The 23,345-nt window shown below is 38.5% G+C and overlaps 1 protein-coding gene across 2 annotated transcripts; it reads right to left on the bottom strand.

Annotated features, from left to right (window-relative positions):
* Positions 1-4,797: 4,797 nt before the first annotated feature.
* On the bottom strand, positions 4,798-11,376 carry LOC148868363 (MLO-like protein 6). Of its 2 annotated transcripts, XM_088967787.1 has the most exons (15): positions 10,925-11,376; positions 10,746-10,803; positions 10,355-10,593; positions 9,958-10,074; positions 9,784-9,844; positions 9,532-9,620; positions 9,007-9,081; positions 8,726-8,820; positions 8,602-8,651; positions 6,574-6,614; positions 6,292-6,465; positions 6,127-6,162; positions 5,878-5,945; positions 5,697-5,757; positions 4,798-5,580 (listed from the first exon to the last, which is right to left on the bottom strand). In XM_088967787.1, exons 1-15 carry the CDS (start codon positions 11,045-11,047, stop codon positions 5,122-5,124), a joined length of 1,746 nt encoding a protein of 581 aa, XP_088823913.1. In that variant the 5' UTR covers positions 11,048-11,376; the 3' UTR covers positions 4,798-5,121. The 2 variants fall into 2 exon arrangements, with proteins under 2 accessions (XP_088823913.1, XP_088823914.1); XM_088967788.1 differs by lacking the exon at positions 9,007-9,081.
* Between the last annotated feature and the right edge of the window lie 11,969 nt (positions 11,377-23,345).

Raw genomic sequence — 23,345 nt, forward strand, 5'->3', positions numbered from 1 at the left:
AACCTAGGATCAGTTTGAAAGGAATACAATATAAATTTGTAGAATACAAAATCATACGTTTTATATTATTATTATTTTCTATATATTTATACTGTACATATTTCTATTTATACTCTTGAGCCTTAATGAAAATACAAAGAGTTATGTATTTAGAGTGCTTTATCTTCTATATACTGTTTTAATGAGAAGTCAAGTGACGTGGGTGTAATTTATTTTTGGTCAGAGTGATGTAGGTGTATTTGGGGTGGGGTTTAGGGTATTCTGTGTGTGTGTGAGAGAGGAGGTATGCATGATCACTAGAGAACAATAATGGCAGCCGAGTTAATAGCCCTTAAAGCCACTCAAACCTAGACACTGACTAACTTACCCAACAACAAATCAATTGTGAGTCGTAGATGGGTCTTCAAGGTAAAGACAAATCCTGACGATAGCATTGAACGCTACAAGGTGCGTCTAATTGCAAAGGGACACACCCAAGTTGAAGGCGTAGACTACACAGAAACATATGCATTGGTAGCAAAATTGGTAACTATGAGATGCTTATTAGCCCTTGTTGCAGCCCACCATTGGCATTTACATCAAATGGATGTAAATAATGCCTTTTTGCATGAACAGTTGCATGAAGAAGTGTACATGAATCCACCACCTGGACTACTCCCACCAGGAGATAACCGGGTCTACAAACTCAGCAAATCCATTTATAGCCTTAAGCAGGCCTTCCGCAATTGGTTCAACACATTGGATAGTGCCTTGAAGAAATGGGGTTTCAGTCAATCTAAGGCTGACAACACTCTGTTCACCCTCCACAAATCCGGTCATTCCCTCATAGTATTAGCCTATGTTGATGATCTTGTGCTAGTTGGTGATGATCTCAATGACATTGAGAGTCTTAAGAAATACCTCGACAACTATTTTCCTATTAAGGATCTTGGAGCCTTCCATTACTTCCTTGGAGTTGAGGTCATCAGTACACTTGAATTCATTTTTCTTAATCAACGAAAATATCTTAAAGGAATCCTTGAAGACACAGACATGACAGATTGTCGACTTAGTTCATTTTCTATGGAACAACACCACCATTTGCAGCCTAAAACTGGCCCTCCAATTAAAGATCCAACACAATATCGACGCCTTGTGGGCAGATTGTTGTATCTAACCATCAGCTATTCGGTCAACACACTCAGCCAGTTCATGTCTGATCCTCGACAACCACACCTCGATGCAGGAATGCACATCTTGTGATATCTCTGATCTTCTCCAAACCATGGGATATTATTGTCATCTTATAGTGATTTCACAATTAGAGCTTATTGTGATTTGGATTGGGTAGGATGCCCCACCTCTAAGCGCTTGACCACGGGATACTTCACCACCTTGGGCTCCTCTCCTCTGTCATGAAAATCCAAACGGCAATCCATTGTCTCTCGCTCCTCAACGGAAGCCGAACATCGATCCATGGTGGCCATAGCAAGTGAGCTGGTTTGGCTCAAACAATTATTCTTGAATCTTAGACTTGACCATTCACAACCTATGCAACTTTTCTATGATAACAAGGCAACGTTGCACATTGCGGCAAATCCATTTTTTCATGAATGGACCAAGCACATCGAAATAGATTGTCACTTCGTACGGGACCTGATTCAATCACAGTCCATTACTACAGCTCATATTTCTTCCAAGGGACAACTTGCACGCATATTCACCAAAGCATTTGGTCGCAATCAATTTCACTCCTTCTTACCCAAATTGGGCATCCATCCACCTCCTGCTCCAACTTGAAGGGCGCATGTTAAGGTCTAAACAAACAGATATTTGTACTTTGTTTAGACAGTTGCGAAATTGCTAAGTTAGTTAAAATCCAGTTGTTAGATCATTTTAAAAAATTAAAACCGATAAAACTACTTTGTAACCTCATCGCAAATAGAGGGATGTCACCTCATCACAGCTTGCACTTTGTCTATAAATATTTTTCATCACAAATTAATAGAGCAAACTTTTTCCCTTCATTCTGAAACTTCCCTTTTCACAGTCTCCCTACTTATATGCTTTATTTCTGGAGAGATATTTCTAATGTACTAAAGATTGCATTATTTATTGTTGTATTAGATGCCTTTGTATAAAGGAAAGCCCCACGCCCAATGCAAAAGTTCATTCATTTCGTCATCTATCTCCAACAATATTTTTGTGCTCCGTTTGGGAATTCAGAGGACTAAGCTTAACATTTAACTTAGCTGATGGTTCACCTGTTCTGAGGCGCTTCCCACAAACAGACAAACTATGTTAAAAGATGTCCAATTTTAGGCTATTGGGATTTCCCCCCGCAAATATAGCTCAAGATGATCCATTCATTTATAGCACTTCAGCTTAGGGGCGTAATCGAGCCGAATTAGCCTTCCAAAAAAAAGGTAGTTGAGCCAAACTGAATCGATGCATTGCACGAGCTCAATTCAAAAGCTTGTTACTTGAAACATGAGTATAACTCGATTAAGTTTTATTTTTCCTATCGAATTTGATTCGACGAGATACTTGACGTACTTGAATACCAACTTCACTCTATAATTATAGAAGATGGAGAACAACAGAGTGAGGGTGGATTTCTGGTTGCTGGTCGGAGATGGAGAAGTTTGGTGGAGGTGAAGATCAGCAACATTAGTTCAGAGAATAGAGGTGGCAGTAGAGATCGTAGAGTGAAAACTAGAATATCCTTATTTTTTAATTTGATTTCTCGCTAATTGTAAGGACGTATGTTTTATTTAAATAATTAGTTTTCTCTTCATTCAAATCTCTTTCATTGAACCTTATATTTAAGGTATTAATTCTCATTAACATTTATTGAATCCTGTTATTGATTAGAATACCATTATTTTTGAATTTGGCTTCTCCTTTGTGAGGGGCACAAAATGTAATTTAAAGTACATTTTTCTTCATTCAATTCCCTATCATTATGTCTTATATTCACAGTATTAATTCACATTCTCTTAATAGTGCTATATTAATTAACCATATTAAAGAAAAATAAATGTGACAAATAATATTTATTTTTAGGGTAAATTTCTTAAACTATCCCTGCTGTTTAGCTAATTGATAAACTGTATCCTTACTATTTAACTATTTTCTTAAACCACCCCTATTATTTATGAGAATTGACTAATTATATCATTGCCGTTAATGTTTCGTCAAAATTCGTATGCACATGACACCGCTCACCAAAAACAATGTTCCAAAGCTTGCCTGAAACTTGCTTAAAACCAGAGCTCGCCTGAAATAGGGTTGGCTGCATGCATCTCGGACCAAAATGGAATTATTGTTCACTAGTGACGACTTTGATGACTCAAACAAATCACACATTCTCTTCACAAACTCATCTTGGACTAGGAATGAGTAAGGCTTCTTTGGGGATCTCAAATGGAAGCAGAGACGGCGATCATCCAAACCTTTTCTCTTTCCCCTTCTTCTTCGAATGCAGCTCAGTTCCCCTGTTTTTTTTCCTCTATATCATTGGGTTGGGGGGAAAACAACCGCTATAGTTGCATCATTGGGTTGGGGGATAATGGTCGTCGGCTTGCATGCGAACCATGGAAACATTAACTAGGTTGCCGATGACGGAAGCTTGTTTGAGTGATTTTGATCCCAACAGAAATGGGGCCAACGTGCAGTGTTGGAGGTGATGGTGGTGGTGGGTGGATAGCAGTTTGGGCAACAACAGTATCAATCGACGGAACCTTTAATGGAACAAACGCAACAACATCTGCTCTCGTGCTCTATTACAATATCACGAATCCAGACAAGTTCAATCAACTCTACTGCTCCAATTCATCCCACATCTTACTCTTCCCTCCACCACCATTGAATACCCTCCACTACACCAACCTCTCTCTTAATCTCCCATTTACCTCAATCCCTGATTCACAACCATCGACAAGAAAGGAAGATGCACTAACGCAGAGAGAGACAAGAGGGAAGAGAGGAAGAAGAAGAAGAGAAAGAAGGAGGAGGAGGTGGCGGAGAAGAAGGAGAGAGAGACCAGAGGCAGAGGGGGTTGCTGCCAACAGCGCTCGTGATCGTGAATTCAAAGAAGATCAATAGTGATTTTATTTGAATTCGGAAAAATGGATTTCAGTTTGACCCTATTGCCACCATCATACAATGTTGTTGTTTTTTTTCTCTTTGTTTGCTTGTTCACCCTCATCAGAAGTTGTAGTGGTAAGTGGAGGGCAAAATTGACATTTTATTTTTTTGTTAGCGTTTTAACGATGATATCAGTTATTAGAAACAATATGGATACTTTAAGACAATATGTAAATAGTAAGCATAGAGTTAGTCAATTAACTAATAAACCATAGGGATAGTTTAAGAAATTTACCCTTATTTTTATTGGTGATAGAAATAAAATAAAAATTAAAGGCCCACCTCCAAAGTATCTATAATTTTTTTCCCAATTAAAAAGAAAATATTAAATGGAATATTCATTTTAACGTTAAACAATCGCGCAAATATGGTCTCAGCTGGCGTGATGGAACAAATAAATTAATATCACATGTATTCTAACATTTCATAACATACATCACAAATCAATAAAGCCAACTCTTTTCCTCCAATAACTTTTTGTTAGGTAATTACAAGAATAAGGATTATTTATTAAGAAATATAAATTATCTATTTATGTATTATAATTAAGGAATTTTAAGGGAAATGATGAGTGGTTGGCATAATTATATTATTTCATTGCTGGGATATAATTCCCAATTTCTGTACAATTTAGATACTAGCATGCATATAGAAATTTGATATATGAAGTAAAACAAATAATGAAGATATAACCAGTGAATTAAAAGAATAATAATAACAACGAGTATGCTCCATCATTGATTCATTGTGACTTGTGAGTGTATATATACGAGAAAGGGATACCGGATACAGATGCAATATTTGTACTGGAAAGACCAAAGACCAGCTGTTGGGTTGTTTCTCGTTCCGCCGAATATCGTTCTCCCTATTGGGTATTGGCCATTGCCGTCAGTCAATCCTCATCTTCATCATCCATCAGTCACTGCCGCCATCGATCGTGTCGGAACTGTATATGGTTGCTTTGCTTTTGCTATATATAATATTATTACTTCATTATGCAGATCTTTTGGCGAAAGAGAAATCGACGGAATCCATGTCGATTTCATGTTGAGTGCGGATAGGTGGAGGAGGGGGCGGACTCTGCTCATAGGCGTCTGGTTGCTGCTCATCCAAACGGTGTTCATGGTGATCAAAATAGTTTTGGTGCGAACTCCGTTCACCGTAATGGTAGTGGTAGGAGGGGGATGGTGTGTCTTCACCCTCCCATTGTTCGTTGTCGAAGTTGGAGAATCTTGGAGATGTCTGAACGCTGTCGTCATCACTTCGGCGTTGGTTCTGCAACAGAGAAACCGGGGAAAAGCCATGCCTAGGAGTTGTCGGCCTACTGGACATGGGCGTCACCGTTCCTGACTTCTGGTTCTGCTTTATCTGCTTTCTCGCCGTGTGGTGCCATTTTCGTAGAGCTATAGCCACCCTCTCGTTGAAGATGGTGGGCTTCATGGTCGAACCCATCTATATACATACCCAAAATAGTTATCAGAAAGCTAGAGCAGTAGCTATTCATTCATGAAGAATAATTAAGGAATTAATTAATGAAGTTGTTTCGGTTTGATTATTTTGTATCTAACCTGTGTTACCAAGGCGTAGAGAGGGAGAGTGACGTAGCTACAAAGAAACTGTATGATGACTCTGCTCAATCACCATCAGGCATCAGCAAGTTAATTTGAATTGCATTTATTAATTAGCAGCAGCTCAGCTATTATATCCTAGCTATATTTCAATTCGAAAATAACACCAACACCTACGTACCCCATTGTGATTTTGATGACCACGTCTTCAGTGTGCTCGTGAAAGCAAGATTTCATCCCGAATTCGAACTGAGAAACAGATCAGACCCATGCATACGGAGGGTTCAATTCATTAATTATACTAGATCTTTCAATTCGTGTTAAATTATTCAGATCAGATTAATAACAATCTAACATCTGTACGTAGTGTAATTAAACAAGTAATTAATATAATTGGCGGCACTGCAAGAGGAGGGATCACGTGGCTTACCCAAGTCCATGCAAAGAAAGCGAGTTGGAAGGCGTTCTACATTCATGGTGCAAAATAAAACAAAGGAATTAAGCGATCGAAGTAATTAAGCACAGCCGTAGTAGTAATAATCAAGGAAACTAATTAACTATGAGATTAAATTAAATGAAGGTAATTAATTAGTACCTGAAAGAGAACAAAGTGGATAAGATAGAGAATGAGGCGGGGGCGATTGAACCAGAAGAGGTCATCACCCGGTTCAACCACTGGGACACCTTTCACTACCTCTCCTCTGTCCTGAATTTTAAGCCCCATCTTTGTTATGATCACCTGTAGCTTTGTTCCTACCAATAGGACGATCTGCATGCATGGGTCCAGTCAGCGGTCCATAAGAGCTAGGTGTCATTTATATATCAACAAACTCAGATTTACGAATGGCACGTAGCTAGATAGAGAAATGAAACTTACAATCAATGGGAGGAAAGGAAGCCATAGATAAGAATACCAGCCTGTGTACATGCATGCATATGAGATCCAAATCAGTCTCGGTCAAAAATCAAAATTGATACAAAGTCAAAATCATATTTAGGGGTTTGGGTCATGACTCAACCCCTTAATTAATTAGCTTGCCTTTGGCCCAACCCCTTAATTAATTAGCTTGCCGGTGCATGTATGATGCCATCATATTCATACGATCACTATACATTCTAAGCGATGCACGGGTGAAAATAAATGAAAAAATAATAGTTAAAAATATAACAAAATTTATTAATGTAAATCAAATATCATAAAAAAATATATAATTTGGAATGAAAATATTGACTTGACCCTAAGTTGAAAAGAACTTGGATTTAGGCCATTAGAAAGTTGTTCGATTGATAATTGACAATTTATGATTATTTTTTTGCTATTACTTTCTCATCTGTTTGTATGTGTATTATCTAATATCTTTTATGACATTTTTTGTATTGTCTGTAATCTTCACTTTTCACTACTTCATCAGAAAATACAAAGTGGGTTGTGTCGTGCCAACACAACATGATTTTACAGGTTGTCTATGCTTTTAACAGGATGTGCCATGCCAACATGTGGTCCTGGGTGAGTCATGCCTTACCTTATGAATTTTGATGTATACAATTGTTTATATATGAAATTATATATATATATATATATATATATATATATATATATATATATATGCCTGTTCTGTGATGGGTTGCAGGTCTATACTAGCATGGTACATCTTTTTGTTCTATATAGTGCCGATGCACGAGCCTCAAAACCCAAGCCCAACATAACCCGGGTGTATGGGCTAGCCAAATTGCTACAGTGACCAGGTTGTGTTGGGTATAACCGACTTTCTAGTTTCACATTTACGAGAGATCAAACATTGGAATAGCAAAAAATGCTAAAGGTAAAAATGAAAGGATGCGATTAGTATCCATTTTTATTGAAAAAAAAAACTTTGTTTCATAGTGTACATCCCATTTAATGATAGGTTAAATAAATATTGGAATAACAAAAACATAGAGGTGAAAAGGGATCATGATTCAATCCGATCCAAAGTCTGATCCTATTTTATCAGATTTGGATATCTTCATTACGGATTTTCGGATCGGATTGGAAAATTGGATCCGATTAAAAACCGAATCAAATTCAGATCACCCCGATCCGATTCAAAAGAATCCAGTATGTTATTTATAATATATTTTTATAAAATTTTTATATTATTTATTTATTATAAAAGACATGTATATATGATGAAATAGTTGAAAAATACTTTCATTTTTTTATTATTTAAATTGTTATATTTTCTTTTTAATAATTTATTATTTAAAAAAACTAAATGTGATTGAATCATATTCAAATATCCAACATCCTTATCGAATTCAAATCTAAATGAATATTTGTGAGATCCAATTGGATTGGACCTATAATTTATTAGATCGGATTCAGTTATACCCTGATTTGAATATGATCTAATCCATTTGCATCCCTATAAAAAGGGAAAGTGTAATGAGGCTTTTTAACAAAACATTGTTGCCATCCTCATTTTTATTATAGAGACGATAAAAATATATAATGGTTATAGAAAAATTAGGATAACAATGGCTAAGGATGGATAATAATGAAAATATAAAATATTAATATAATATTATAAAATACAATTAGAATAACAATGACTAAAGGGGGCAATAATAAGAAGAGATATATAATTAGAATAGTAATGACTAAAGAGGGGTAATAATTGAAAAAGATAATCGGATTACCCATCTACTATTCTCATTTTTACATATGATAATAAAATGAAATAAAAACATCCTATCTTTGTTCCTCACTTTGAATTGTTGTGTGGTAAAAATCAGTCATAAAAATTAGGTGTAATGACTGAGTGGCAATAGTGGAATAGAAAAATCAGGTCTTTTGACGAAAACCTAACCATTCTCATTTTTATAAATGGTAGAGATTGTAGAATTTAGGACTTAAGGTACTCACCATGTGTATTGAATAATAAGAACACCACCGCGAAAAACCAGATCGTTGGACTGTTCACATTAATTTAAACCCGTTAGTCAATAGACTGACAAGCCACAGAGAGAGAGAGAGAGAGAGAGACGACCTTATACCAACAACCACCTTGAAATCCTCTTCAAGTGATCGGTTGATGTACTTCTGGAAGTTAAATTGAGCATGAGTTTGAGGTGACAAATGTGCCTGAGGTCAAAGAATAAGAGCTTGTTTAATAAATATTTGTGCCCGGCCGCATTGCCTTAATGGATACCATTCACAAGCTAGTTTTGCTGAAGTTCATTAATTAATTTTCTCTATATATATATGTGTAGTAACAAGTTAACAACTCCAAGCAGGTTGATCATGAAGAAATTAATCCAACTTAATTACCATGATGAACCCATGTCGCAGTGTCAGGTAATCAACCTTTGGAACCGATCTAACAAATTGTCTGAAAAAACAAACCTGAAAATAACAAAGGAGAGAAGCCATTAATATATATATATATATATATATATATATATTATGAATAAATTGATTTCTGCTGAATTTATCTTTTATTTCCATTTTATTGGGTGCTTGTGTGTGGAGTGGAGATGTAATTAAATAAGAACAAAGGATGCTGGGGCACTCTCTCTCTCTCTCTGTGTTGTGTGTGTGTTTGTGGCTCAAAGTATGATAATTGACGGTATAACTTTGGTTCAATTGTTTCCATTACATGGATGGTCCAGACTCCTAGAGAGTTCCGTGCCCACCCAACAACAAACAAAATATTCACTCGATTAACAATAATAATACTTGTTTGTAAACAATTGGTCGTAGCAATTCTTGACCCGTAAGCTAGCCTTATAATGTTGATTGACAGCAATTGAATATGAGAAAAAAAGGGATAGGTGGTTGTGTTTTAATTCTTACGATCCAGAGGAGAACAGGAGTCTTGCTCCAGAAATTCAAGTGCCTTCGACCGAAGGACGTGTCCCTTGCGAATCTGAACCTCTCCGGATCTGTATCCACATTCATTTCAATTTATCAAATAACAGTACTAATATCTAATTCACCGGAAGTTGACATTATTGTATGGACTCATCAACATTAATAGATTTAGATTATATCAGTACGAACCCACTATAGAGAGAGAGAGAGAGAGGGAGGGAGAGAGATACGTACCATGGGTGAACTGGTATTCCACCGTTCTTGTTTCTTTCTCCCACGCCTTCCATCTTCTCATCTGAACGGACCAAGCAATCATTCAACACGTTGATCAACGTTTTTATTATTTTATTCATAAGTCTTCTATTTTCTTGTTTAATTATTTGGGTGGAGAGAGAGAGAGAAAGAGACCTTAGCTCTACCCAGAGCCATGGTGATGATGCAGTAGAGCACATGGAAAACAGCCAAAACAAAGATGAAGATGTGAAGCTGGTGAATTCCATCGGCCGACACAAATGGTACTTTGCCCTGCAAAACCAGAATTCCGAGCAAACATTAATAACCAATTCGTTAGCCATTCCATTTTTTATTAATTTATTACATTAGTTCAGGACTGATCCGTTTGATCCGTTGCAAGAAAATTGTGGATGAAGGAAAATATCCCAAAAACTTAGGCTTATTTTATTATTTAAGTAATTTTATGCTTGATGACGATTACTACATATTTGTTTGCATTATAAAAATTAAAGAACCAGAAAAACACAAAAACAAAGAAGTATATATATATATATATGATAATGGGTTTTACCTTTTCTGCACATTTGTCGGTTCCTCCTCCTGCTAAGACACGACGGACACTTCCAACAGAATCTGGTATCGCTAGAAGTCTCCGGCGGTGCTCTTCCGAACTCTCTTCTTCCTTGGCTTCCTCTTGCTTCTTACTACATGGATGCCAAGTTCTTCCTACCTTCTCTGATATACAAATCTCAGAGATGTGTCCTTGTAATACCGTAAGCAGCAAGGATATGAACCCCAGCAGCATAAGCTCTTCAAAACCCAAATTGAAACCAAATAAACTCGTTAAGCTGACTCACGTATTCAATCAAATAAACCATCATATATAAACTTAAGATCCAACCTATATATATATATAAATATATATATATATTCATAGTCACAAACGTGAGAAAATTTCATACCAGATTTGATCTTTTCCAGCGATTCGTATAGGGCTCGCTTGTGTTTAGATGTTAACCACTGCAAAAGGTGCAAGAATAATTTTAATTGAGATTCTTAAAATTGAAACAGGGAGAAGAAAATTCAATCAAGTCTTGTTTTGTTTCGTTTTAAAGAGTTGGCCGGATTAACGGTGTCTTACTTTTCCAATGAGGTGAATGATATGCTCAATGATAACCGAAATGAGGACCAGCGCGAAGCAGACAACGGCAACTGCCCATGTCGGCGTTTCCTCCAAAGAACGACCACCTCCTGCTCCGGCCATCCTTTGGGATTTTTTCTATTTAAACCTTTCCTTGCCACTCCGTACACAGGTACTCAAGTCAACTTTCCGTGGAAGTCTTGAAAGTAGCGGAACTAGGGCACTGGCACTGGTTCGACGACTAAATCCAGAGAGAAATGGTTGCAGAGTAAGCTTTGGGACTGACTGCATGCAGTGGCAGTTGGAACATAAAAGAGGGGGAGGAAGATGTTTCTGTACTAGTAAGAAGGAGGTTAATGGCGGTAGACGAAAACTCTGAGTCTGTAACTGTTTATATACAAAAGGCAGAGTCGTATCATTTATGTGAGAGGAAGAGAATGGAGAGGAAGGCCAAATTTAAAAGTAGACGACCTTGACTTTTAAGCCGCGTTTGAGAATCGAATCGAGACTTGGCAGAGTAGACCACATTGGCAAATGACAAGATGCGGGCGATGCCTAGAACGCGATGGATCCCGGATCCCGATTGATGACTGAACTGATCAAAGAAGTGATGATCCTTGGATTTGGATATAACACGTGTGGGCCTGGCCTTTGTAACTTGTCAATAATTAGGTAGGTTTTCACCACCAATCATTTCTTCTTCAGGTCCACCCCTTCCAAAATTCAATATTAACAGGAAGAAAATCAAGTAATCAAAAGAAGAGTGATACCCTCCACGAGAATGGAACCCATCATATATGCCATGGGAATGGGATGTATGATGTGCGGACACAGATCAACACAGGATGCAGAATTCTGAATGCATGCATTCCCCTTGTACTTTGGGGTTAGAGAATTCTGATCTGGGCTGATTGGTACTTTTCTCTTTTTTTTTTTTTTTTTTTTTCTGAGCAGATTCGGCAGAACGGCAGGACTTCTATTTTCTAATTAAAATAAATAGTAAAATTATTAAAAACGAAATGAATAAATAATGGTTTTAAATTATCTATTAAACTTAGCTATTTTACATCAGAATAATAAATTTATAACAACAAATATCGGACAGAGGTTATGACTTGTATAACACCTATAAACATCTGAATCTGAGATAAGTTTGACCAAATCAAATACATTTTAGACAAACAAACAACCGGAGAACCCTTTTGACTGAAGCTCCCAATTCTATGTTGGAATTATATTGCATGATTTGCGTGCAAAATCCCTTTCGGATACCTCCTTTTATCACCTAAATTTCTACTACTTCTAATAATCATTATCTGTTTTTTTTTTGTCGGCGCCATTTCTCTGTTAAAATCAATCTTATAAAGGTATTTAATGTAAGTATATTTTTATATTGTTTTCTTTTTATAAATTTAATAATTCAACTATTTTGTCAAAAATATTTTAATGACGAGATATGTTTTTCATGGAAATTTTATGGATTTTTCCTTTCATAAATTTTTATTGGTTTTGTGATGTATTGTCCCAAATCCCATCTATGCTATAATACCTCCTTTGAATTTTGATAAATTCTTTCACATGTCACTGGTCTTAATTGTACAATTCTATAAAATTTTATGAAATGTAGAAATCTATAAAAGTCCATATCCATATCCAAAATTTCAAATTCTCTTTTTTCTATGGTTATAAATTTCATTTGCACTGGTGTAAATGCCTAGGAGTCCATATCCATGCAGTATAAACTTATCACGGGATAAGTTTGGATGCAAGAAGACATTGCCCCGACCTTGTATTAGAAACCGTTCAAATAAGACGAAGGTGATGCAAAATTGATATCAATTTTTGGGATGCAAAATTTGTGCTATTACTAATGGACATACACACACAAAAAAAAATGTATCACGTAGAAATGCAAAGCATAATTACAGACAAATAAAAGCAAAATTGAATGGGATAAAAATTTTGAACGAAGTCAAGATTTTAAGTGCAACCAAATGCAACTTAAGAACAAAAATACAAAATTCCCCGTGAGAACGATCAAACGTGAGAAAGAAAAAAAAAAAACATTAATAAGCATAATAGGAGCCTGGATGCAACAAGGTATACTTATCTAAGGAGGTTGACCTTCATTGCTTAACATTAATAAGCATATATATATTTAATAGGAACCAGAATATTTTGATAGTTTTCTGCATCTACAACTGATTTTTTTATCGAGCTTTACCTTTATCGTTTATTAAAATAAAAGAAGGAAAAGAAAAAAAAAGAGTTGCAGCCCCATAAGCCGGGTTCAGGTTTGATTTGACTCATTAAAACATAATTTGTTGAAGACTCAATTATTATGATAGAATAGCTTAGTTTGTGAGGATATTGAAATGGCTCTACCCGATTCAACGGAAGCCTTTGAATCCCGATGGGTTGTCCTGGTCAGTTCCGGTGGATGATTGGAGTTTAGACCCAACTCATGGCTATGAGCAAATTTTCGGTGGTCAAAGTTTCGATGCGGCCTGTGGGTACAGCGAAAGGTAGACCACAGAAATGAGTCGTTTATGACCGGCTCGACCCAATCCTCTGATTTGTGACTGCTACGGGTTTTGACTTTTGCGCCCTTGGTTTATTTGCCCTTTCCTTTATTAATTCTTCGGAATGGTAGTATGCTACATGGAGAGGATGTGGTCCTTTTTTTTCGGGAGGGGGGTAGCTTTTGTCTTTATTTGATCAATTGATAGAAAACATCGATCAGTGCCGTCTGATGTCTGAATGGATACCTACCACATATTTGGAGATCTTGTGGGACCCATCATATACAAAATGAAAGGGATTGTGCCTATTCTATCCCAAGCAATTATAAAAACCAGATTATTTGTCCGGTCATGGATCATATAAATAAACATAAAATATATTTTGTAAATTTTATCATTTGTCAATGTTAGTGGCGACTGCTAGAGTCGAAATGGTTAATTTCTTGATTTTAATACAATGATCGATTAGGTTTTAAGTCTCATGGTTATATATATGTGATGATGCGCAATTTGGTCGCTTCCTGTTAGGTTTCGGTATCAAACTACTATTTAATCGGGTTGAACCGTAAGACAAAAAGATTGGAGCTTTTAGGGTATTTTATCTGGTGTGGATATTTTGATGCTTAAATTAGTAAATGAAATTTTAGAGAGCTGATTGTTTGAGAGTAATGGTATGGGAGAGCTAAATCGCACGTACTTTGTGAGACTAGAGGTAAAGCTCTTATATAGGCGAACTGTCGTAGGCCTCATGATGCGTGTCCGATATCACCGGCCCACCTAACTCAGAGTTAGTCCCGCACCCGAAGATGAACTCCAAGTAAGTTGATAAGGCTTATCCAGGCCTGTCCGGTTCGGGTGAGATGAAAATAAGATCCGTTGGCATGCGGATTGATCCCAAGGGAATCAGAAACAATTGGCTCGTTTCTAGAAGGAGGCTATGTGGCACCTCGATAGGTCAATGAGTGTGGCAAACTACTTGGGCCCCGGTGTATTGGCTGAGTGACCCGAGGTGCCCAAAGTGACTAGGACTGCTAAGATATTCGGGGATGTTAAAATGTCGCCAAGTCAATGGGTCGCTCTGTGTATCATCATGTCATTACTCGGACCAAATTACCCCTCATCAATATGTATGTATATTTATTTATAAATCTATAAAAGGTCCAACCTGTCTTACAACATTTCAATAGGTTGTATTAGTTCGAAGTGTTACAAAGCCATGCCATGTCACCATTCCCTACAGGGAAGTTGCTTAGAGGCCTAGTCCGGTCAACTAGGTTTCTAAATAATGACGTGGCTAATCCAAATGTAGGGGAAACAGATGGGTTAGTGACGTGTCAAATACAATTAATACAATTGACTTGGGAGTTTTTATATTTCCCACTGTGATATCAACCATCGATTATACAAGGTAGGGGTGCACGTCGGGTACCCGATTCTAAGAGTTTGCATTGCATTGGGCTTGGGCCCATTCAAAATTTGACAAAATCCCTCCCCAAATCTGTCCAAGTTGCACCGCTAATAAGGCGCCTGTTTACCTCATAATAGGGGTGATCACGGACTGATCCAGACTGGGCATTGGGCTAGAGCAACAAAAATATAAACATCATGAAAATGTTGAAGTGCATGGTTGGATGCTTTCATCAAACCATGGTAGGAGTAAAACCCCTCATGAAAATCATGAGGTGCATCGAGGTCCTCTCATCCCCATGCTCTCACAACCTTAGTTTCTCATTTTCTCACACATGTGGATATTTATTTATAAGTTAAATTATTAAAATTATAAAAGGTGACAATGGAAATTCCTGTTAAGACTCAATTTTCTCTCTTTCTCTCTTGCTAAAGTTGATATTTGTGATAACTCCCCTCTCGTATTAAATCTTGTATTTCTTTATAGGGCCCGTTTGGTTTGTAGTCAGAATTGGAATAGTGTATTCCTCTTGCTCATTTGGTTTAAATGGGATCAAAATTAAAATTATGATTAGCTGACCAATAAATTAGAATCATAAACGTGGTACAAATAAGGTGCTATTTATCAATTTAAATTCAGGGTGGTTTTGATTGGTCAAAACTCTTTCTATGCCATATCCTTTCTGCATGATAGATTTTTCCTAAATTGTTATGTATCAACAGTATTTAAGCCATTTTTTGGGTTTAAAATCTTTCCGGTTTCCAATGCGTTGAAATTATACTACCTATTTTCAGGAAACCGGATTCAGTCGGTTCAAAACCCATTCGAACAGCCATTATAACCTTGCATTAAAAATATCTCCCTATGAAATAAAGCAAAGAAGAATGGAGATATTCCCACTGTTCGAACAGTATTCGAATGGGACTGAAGCCGATCACTATTTTCAGAAGTTAAAAAGCACGAGATTTCAATTGCTTTGCAACGAGCAACGGATTCAGATTGACTGGCGAAACTCTAGAACTAACTACTGAGTCTTACTGTAATATAATAAAAATCGTTTTCTTTTTATTGCCATGGAAATGTGGAATGAAATGACCGTCACTTTGAATTAAATTTGAAAATCTGCCACTATATTTTATTTGGGGCCCATGTTAGAGAAGGGTAGCTGATTTGGACTCTTATCATTTTTCACCAAACATGGAATTATGGAGGCCGTCCGAAGCCGTCCCAAATGGACACTTGGAGACAACAAATAATTTACTCGTTAGCCGTTACCTCAACGAATAAAGTGGTAAGCGAATTCGGATTTTCTATTAATAAAACACGTTCTAACCCTCTACCAATATCATTTCACACGATGCATCTTAACTTCATATTGACACCCACCATAAAAATTGCGACTCGCCATGTATGAGATGTATGCATGGCGTGAGATGATGGAAGAGGGCTTGAATATATTTTGGCGGTGATATTTTAGATAAATATTTATTATAAATAAATGTTTTGGAAATTGGAATACAATAAAAACGGGGTATATTGAGTTTTGAGACAGCGATAGAATCGACCCCCGGTCCCCAGCAATGCCGGCTTCAATAGCGGGATTTTTCAGTCTATTGGATTAGGCTTATGCATTGGCCAGGTCAAGCTGGGTGGGCTGACGGGGTTCCTTTCCATTTTCACTCCGTTGGGATGGGACATCAGGAAAAGCAAGTCAGTCAAGATTCGGCATTCATGTCACCTTAAAGATGGCCTGGCCGATATCTGAATCTGAGCTTTATATACATACATTGTATTTGTAGTCTGTTATCTGTATCCCTCAAACTCAAATCCATGTCAACTGTATAAGCCCATCTTGTGTTGGGCTTATAGAGGTTTTGAATTGAATTTGGTTGTGTGAATTGGGTGATAACCGAAGAGTCCACTATGGGCTGTTTTGGGCTCCAAACCATTTACATCATCAATGTTTTGTACACATTTCCTGAATCATGTAAACGTCTTTCTTGAACGAATTGACAAACAAACACATTGCTGTGAGTCTGTGACCCCATTTATATTTACGTGGCTTCATCAAATTCAAGTTGAGGACCACGTAAATACGTGGAGGGCTGTGAAGCTGATATTTGAACATTGTAGGTGCCAAGTTGGAGATGTAATCATCAATGACCACGGGTAGAAATTAGTATGAGGTGGACCTTATTCTCTCGTATTATGGCCGGGGAAAGGGACCAAAATAGAAAAACTGAGGGGGTGCGTCATTGCGTGAACATACAGAAGGGAAACCATCATGACTTAAAACACTCTTCTCTTCTGCATTAAAATCCCATATACATGATTTAATTTACACAAAATACACGCACCTGCAGAGAGACTGGAGTATTTGAATAAAAATTTGCTTCGTCAATAGTATTCCTCCAACGTAATCTTGAGGATGATACCCAACTATTTACGGTTTCGTCTGTCTCAATCAATTCACCAGCGGCAGCTAGCCGGCCATGGAATTTACGGATAAATCATTAAAGCAGTACGTTACGTAAGATTTGCAGAAATTTTTTCGACAGTACTACTTACGACATGGCGGGGAAATTAAAACGTTGGGAGAGAGGATGAACTCACAAGTCACAAGTGGTGATGGGTCCTCATGGCAGTTGGCGACGGTCCCCGACGAGTGATTTGGCCCGACCTGATAACTAGAGGATACGTGGATGCGACTTGTCAGCTAGACGATGACTCACCACCTCTAGCCACCTCGGATAGCATTGAAGTTTAGGTACCTCGATGATCAAATTTGTTGAAGTGACATGTAACCGATTCAAAAAACCCATTAATTGTCTTTGAGTGAGAAACTCGAGTTTGAAGGGAAAGATTTTCTTTCTATATCTTCTATCAGCCGATCATTACAAGATATATATATATATATATATATATATATATATATATATATAGGTAGAGTTAGCTCCCTCTTGCGATTAGGATACAAACTCCTAAATGAACAATGAAAACCAAAGCAAGAACAACTAAGATACATACACCCGATAGAACTCATACGGCAAGAGATAAGGCTACGCTAAAAGGGCGTAGGCTTAATACCCCCCCTCAAGTTGGAGCATGTAAACGGAAAATGCCCAACTTGGCAAGAAGATGCTCGAATGGTTGCCTGCACAGGGCCTTCGTAAACATATCGGCAAGTTGCTCGGAAGTCCTGATGTAGGAATGCCGTATATTCCCATTCTGAATTTCATTGCGGACAAAGTGACAGTCTACTTCAATGTGTTTAGTCCTCTCATGGAAGACCGGATTCACAGTGATATGCAAGGCTGCTTGACTATCACAGTGTAATCGCATAAGATCAGAATGACCAACTCCTAACGAATGCAACAATCCTTTTAACCATTTCAATTCACATGCAGCTGTTGCCATAGACCTGTATTCTGCCTCAGCCGATGATCTGGATACTGTAAGCTACTTCTTTGTCTTCCACGAGATAGGTACTTGTCCCAATAATACAAAGTATCCAGTGAGAGAGAGTCGTTTCAGTGACACCTAGCCCAGTCAGAATCACAGTAAGCATAAAATCAAAGATCATTGTCAGCCAGAAGGAAAATTCCCTATCCCGAGTTACCTTTCAAATATCGCACCACACGTAAAGCTGCGCCCCTGTGTTCTTCACGGGGGTTCTGCATAAATTGAGCAAGCACATGTACACAGTAGGACAATTCAGGACGGGTAATGGTTAAGTAATTTAAACGACCCACAAGCCTCCTGTAACTCTCTGGTTTCATCATCAGAGGACCATCTGCCAGAACTAGTTTATGATTTTGTTCGAAGGGAAGTCCAACTGGCTTAGATCCCAGCAATCCAATTTCTGATATGATATCCAAAGCATACTTCCGCTGACAAAGGACAATACCTTTTTGGCTTCTGGCGACCTCCACTCCTAAAAAATACTTCAAAGCTCCCAAGTCTTTCATGTGGAAGCATTGACTCAGATTCTTCTTGAATCCCCATATGGCATTGCCATTATTTTCAGAGATGACAAGATCGTCCACGTACACCAAGATATTCAATTGTTCCTGCTTCCGTCGAAGTGTAAACAAGGAGTAATTAGATTGTGACTGGGTAAAGCCATACTGTTTCAAGGCTGTCGTTAGTTTAGCAAACCAGCAATGAGGGGCCTGCTTCAAACCATAAAGCAACTTGTGCAGCTTGCACACCTTCCCAAGTAGTCTCGAAGCAAATCCAGGGGTCATCTTCATATACACTTCTTCTTGCAGATCTCTGTGAAGGAACGTGTTCTGCACATCCATCTGATGCAGTTCCCAATTTTTAGCCACAACCACTACAAGGAATGTACGGACTGTAACCATCTTTGCCACAGGCGCAAATGTTTCATTGTAGTCTATCCCTTCAACCTGTTTGTTTCCAAATATCACCAAACGCGCCTTGTACTACTCTACTGTGCCATCTGAGTGGTACTTTATCTTGTAGACCCATTTACTTCCGATAGCCTTTTTCCCTGGCGACAAGTCCACCACTATCCAGGTTCTATTGTTTTCTAAGGCTTCAATTTCCTTTCTCATTGCCTCTCTCCAACGAGAGTCTTTGACAGCCTCTGAAATGCTCTGGGGCTCATGATTAGCTATGACAACTGCTAAAAAAGAGCGATGTCACAAAGAGAATTTATCACAATTCACATAATGTGTTATAGGATAGGGAGTACCTGAGGAGTGAAATTAGCGAGATGAACTGGCAGAAGGGCTCAAACTGTGGTTGGAACACTATGTGGTGTGTATGATGTAATCCTTGAGACGGGTGGAAGGTTGCTTCACTCTATGGCCTCGTCCAAGTTGCTCATTCCCTGCATTCGTTTCTTCCATAGAACCCTCCCTTACTTCATGCTCCCCTTCATTATTTTCACACATGTCGCCTTGTTCTGTCTCTTTTATGATCTCACGAGTACCATTACCCCTTCCTCTCTCACTATCCTCTTTGCCATACTCTTCAGTCTCCTCCTGGTTATAAGCAAGATTACCATCATCGGGTTTGCGTTTGAATTGTTTTTCTTCAATAGCATAAGGAAACTCAGTTTCTGAAAGCACCACATCCCTAGAAACAAAGTATTCATTATTTTCTAAGTCATAAACTCTCCATCCCTTCTTGCCAAAGGGGTATCCCACAAAGACACAACGTTTGGCTCTACTGGCAAACTTGTCCCTGGTCCGATTCAGGCTTCGTGCATAACACAAACACCCAAATGTGCATATATGTTTGTAGCTTGGTTTCTGCCCATACAACATCTTATACGGTGATTTACCCAAAAGGAGAGTGGATGGGGTCCTGTTGATCGGATAACCAGCTATCATAACACATTCTCCCCAAAACTCAATAGGGAGATTGGCCTGAAATCTAAGAGCTCTGACAACATTTAGTATATGTCTATGCTTTCTCTCGACACACCCATTCTACTACGGTGTTTTAACACATGAGGTCTGATGTATTATACCTTGCTCAGAGAAATATTCCTTCAAGCAAGTAAATTCAGTACCATTGTCGCTTCTAACTATCTTCACCAATTTTTCATATTGGCATTTAACCATAGTGAAGAAGTTCCACAGTGTTTTTCCTACTTCACTTTTGTCATTAAGTAAGAATATCCAAATGGCTCTTGAGAAGTCATCAACAATGGTAAAAAAATACATGGCACCACAAGACGCCCGTACCAAGTACGGACCCCATAAATCACAATGAATCAAATCGAAAGTCCCTTTAGCATTGTTTTCACTAGAATCAAACGTACCTCTTGTCTGTTTGGCTTTTGAACAAACACCACATATCATATTTCCACCATCACATCTAATGTTCAAATCAGAAAGAAGTTTAATTACTTTCTCAGAGGGATGACCCATTCTCTTGTGCCATAACTCGTATGAAGCTTCAACATTTTCTTTGTGAACCTTGCTTGAGCACGCACCTTTGAAGCAGTAGAGCCCTCCGCGTAGTTCACCCGCACCAATCACCATCCTCGAAATGTGGTCCTGTATAACACAAAACTTATTAGTGAATTGGATATTACAATTTGACTCTTCTAATAATTGCGACACAGATATTAGGTTACAATTCAAACGAGAAACATAAAGCACATCAGTAAGCTTCATGTGCTCATTCAAAATGACGATCCCTTTCTTTATTGCCATGACATGCTTTCCATCGGGCAATCCAACCTGACAACCGGTCACGGTCTCGGTATTATGCAAGTGGTTCAGGTTTCCTGTCATATGGTGCGAAGCTCCTGTATCAATTATCCAATTCATACCTGTCAACTTCTTGTTTGTGATGGGTTTGCAAGAATTCAACAGACTAAGAAAGGTGGACCACTGTTCATTAGTCAATCCACCAAATGCAGTGCAATCTCCCTTTGTCGCGTGGGTCGGTTCAGAAGTTTGCCCTACCACTTGTGCAGCATTTGCTCTCTGTCCGCCTCTTCGTCCACGACCAGATTTACCTTGTGTTCCTCGGCCTCGAGCTTTCCCACTCCTAGTAGATCTCGGCCGGTAAGTTGGAAGCAACTCTCAACCTCATGTCCTGTTCGTCCGCAATTTGTGCACACTCCAGATTTCTCTTTTGTATCATGTTCCGTTCTTTTTGTGCCACCTCGTGCTTGCACAGCAAAGCTCATTGCCTCTTTTCTTTCTTCTTTGCCGCGGGTCATGGTTCTCAGCCGCTCCTCTTGTATCACCATGGCATAGGCTTTGTTCAAGTTTGGCAGCGGATCGGTGCCCAGAATATTGGAACGCACTGTTCCGTATACTAAGTCATCCAAACCCATTAGAAACTGATGAACTCTTTCTTCTTCTCGTCTCTTTTCCATTTTTGCAGTGATTTTGCAGTTGCAGCCCGCACAGACGCATGTCAGAATTTGCTCATAATTAGCAAGTTCTTCCCAGATTTGCTTTAGTTTGCCATAATATGTCATGATTGGGACACTGGCCTGTTTGCTGGTCGCAAGATTTGCCTTGAGTTGCTGAATTCTTGGCCCATTGCCCACTGAAAACCGTTCTTTGATGTCGTCCCACAGGTCCTTCACAACCTCCATGTACATGATTGTAGAGCGTAGGCTTGGTTCTATCGTGTTGAGGATCCATGAAACCAGCATCGAGTTTACAGTCCACCAGTCTTCCAACTCCGGTGAATCATTCGCATTGCTCGGGCCCATTCCTCGTAGTTATCTCCTTTCAATTGGACTTGGGTAATTATATTACCCGGATTGTCGTTGGCCGCCAGGTAGTATGGTGAGACTACCTTTCTGCTTCTGCCCTCACCTTCATTTTGCTTCTCTCTTCCATCTGCCATGATCGATCGGCCAAAGCAAGATGTCTCCATTTCCTTCTTGATTTCAGCGAAGAACAAATACCGGCTTTGACTGACTATCGTAAAGAGAACCCTGCAGAATCCTCAGAGATCTGCTTCACGAGCAATGATCCGAAAAAACATCAAATATCGCAGCCGCCAACTTTGACAATCGAAAGCAAATAAAGTTCTGCAAACTCTTCAGCGATCTGCTCCACGAACAGAGGTCAGAGAAGATCGAACGAGCAATGATCCGAAATAATCAAATATCGCAGCCACTAGCTTTGACAATCGAAAGCAAATAGAGTTTTGCAAACTCTTCAGCGGTCTACCCCACGAACAGAGGTCAGAAAAGATCGAATATTGCAGGCTCAAAAGGCAGTGTGAAAGTCGAACGAACCTGGCTCTGATACCATGAGAAACTCGAGTTTGAAGGGAAAGATTTTATCTTCTATCAGTCGATCATTACAAGATATATATATAGAGAGAGGTAGAGTTAGCTCCCTCTTGCGATTAGGATACACACTCCTAAATGAACAATGAAAAGCAAAACAAGAACAACTAAGATACATATATTGAGCCTTTTGGAATTATACCGTGCAATCGTAGATTTCATCCTCATCCGACCTGAATCGAATGGACATGATGAGCCTCATTAGCCAATACTTCATCCCCCTCCCAGAGTGGACCAGAGCGATAAATCTCAAAAAGATTTCGTAAGACATTCGACCATTCAACTAGCATCAGCCCCTGACATCAAGTACGTGCGATTAACTAAATTTGAGTTTTAATTTGGGGCGCTGAAATTGTAATTACTGGTGTTAATTTTATGCAGACACCGTTTCTAGTTTTCTTCCAAAGAAATCGAAATTTTCTTCGTCAGGAGGGGACGGTGAACGGGTGAAGAAGGAATGGTCTATGATAACTAGAAACTTCTTTCAAAAGACGACACCATTACGTACGTGGAAGTTGTATATTCCAGTTTAAGCGCCACGTACGAATCTGACCATTTCTTTGTCGTCGAGGACTTTAAAGTGCATGAGGGAGGTTTTACCTGAATTCTAGGTATATGACGATTGACGTCTAACCTCTCCCTCAATCATCACCATCTAATCATAATCACACTAGTTTATATATGAGGAAGATA

This window comes from Nelumbo lutea, chromosome 2, assembly GCF_056320005.1.
Source record: "Nelumbo lutea isolate HS-2025 chromosome 2, American lotus-T2T, whole genome shotgun sequence".
In the NCBI taxonomy this organism is placed as follows: domain Eukaryota; kingdom Viridiplantae; phylum Streptophyta; class Magnoliopsida; order Proteales; family Nelumbonaceae; genus Nelumbo; species Nelumbo lutea.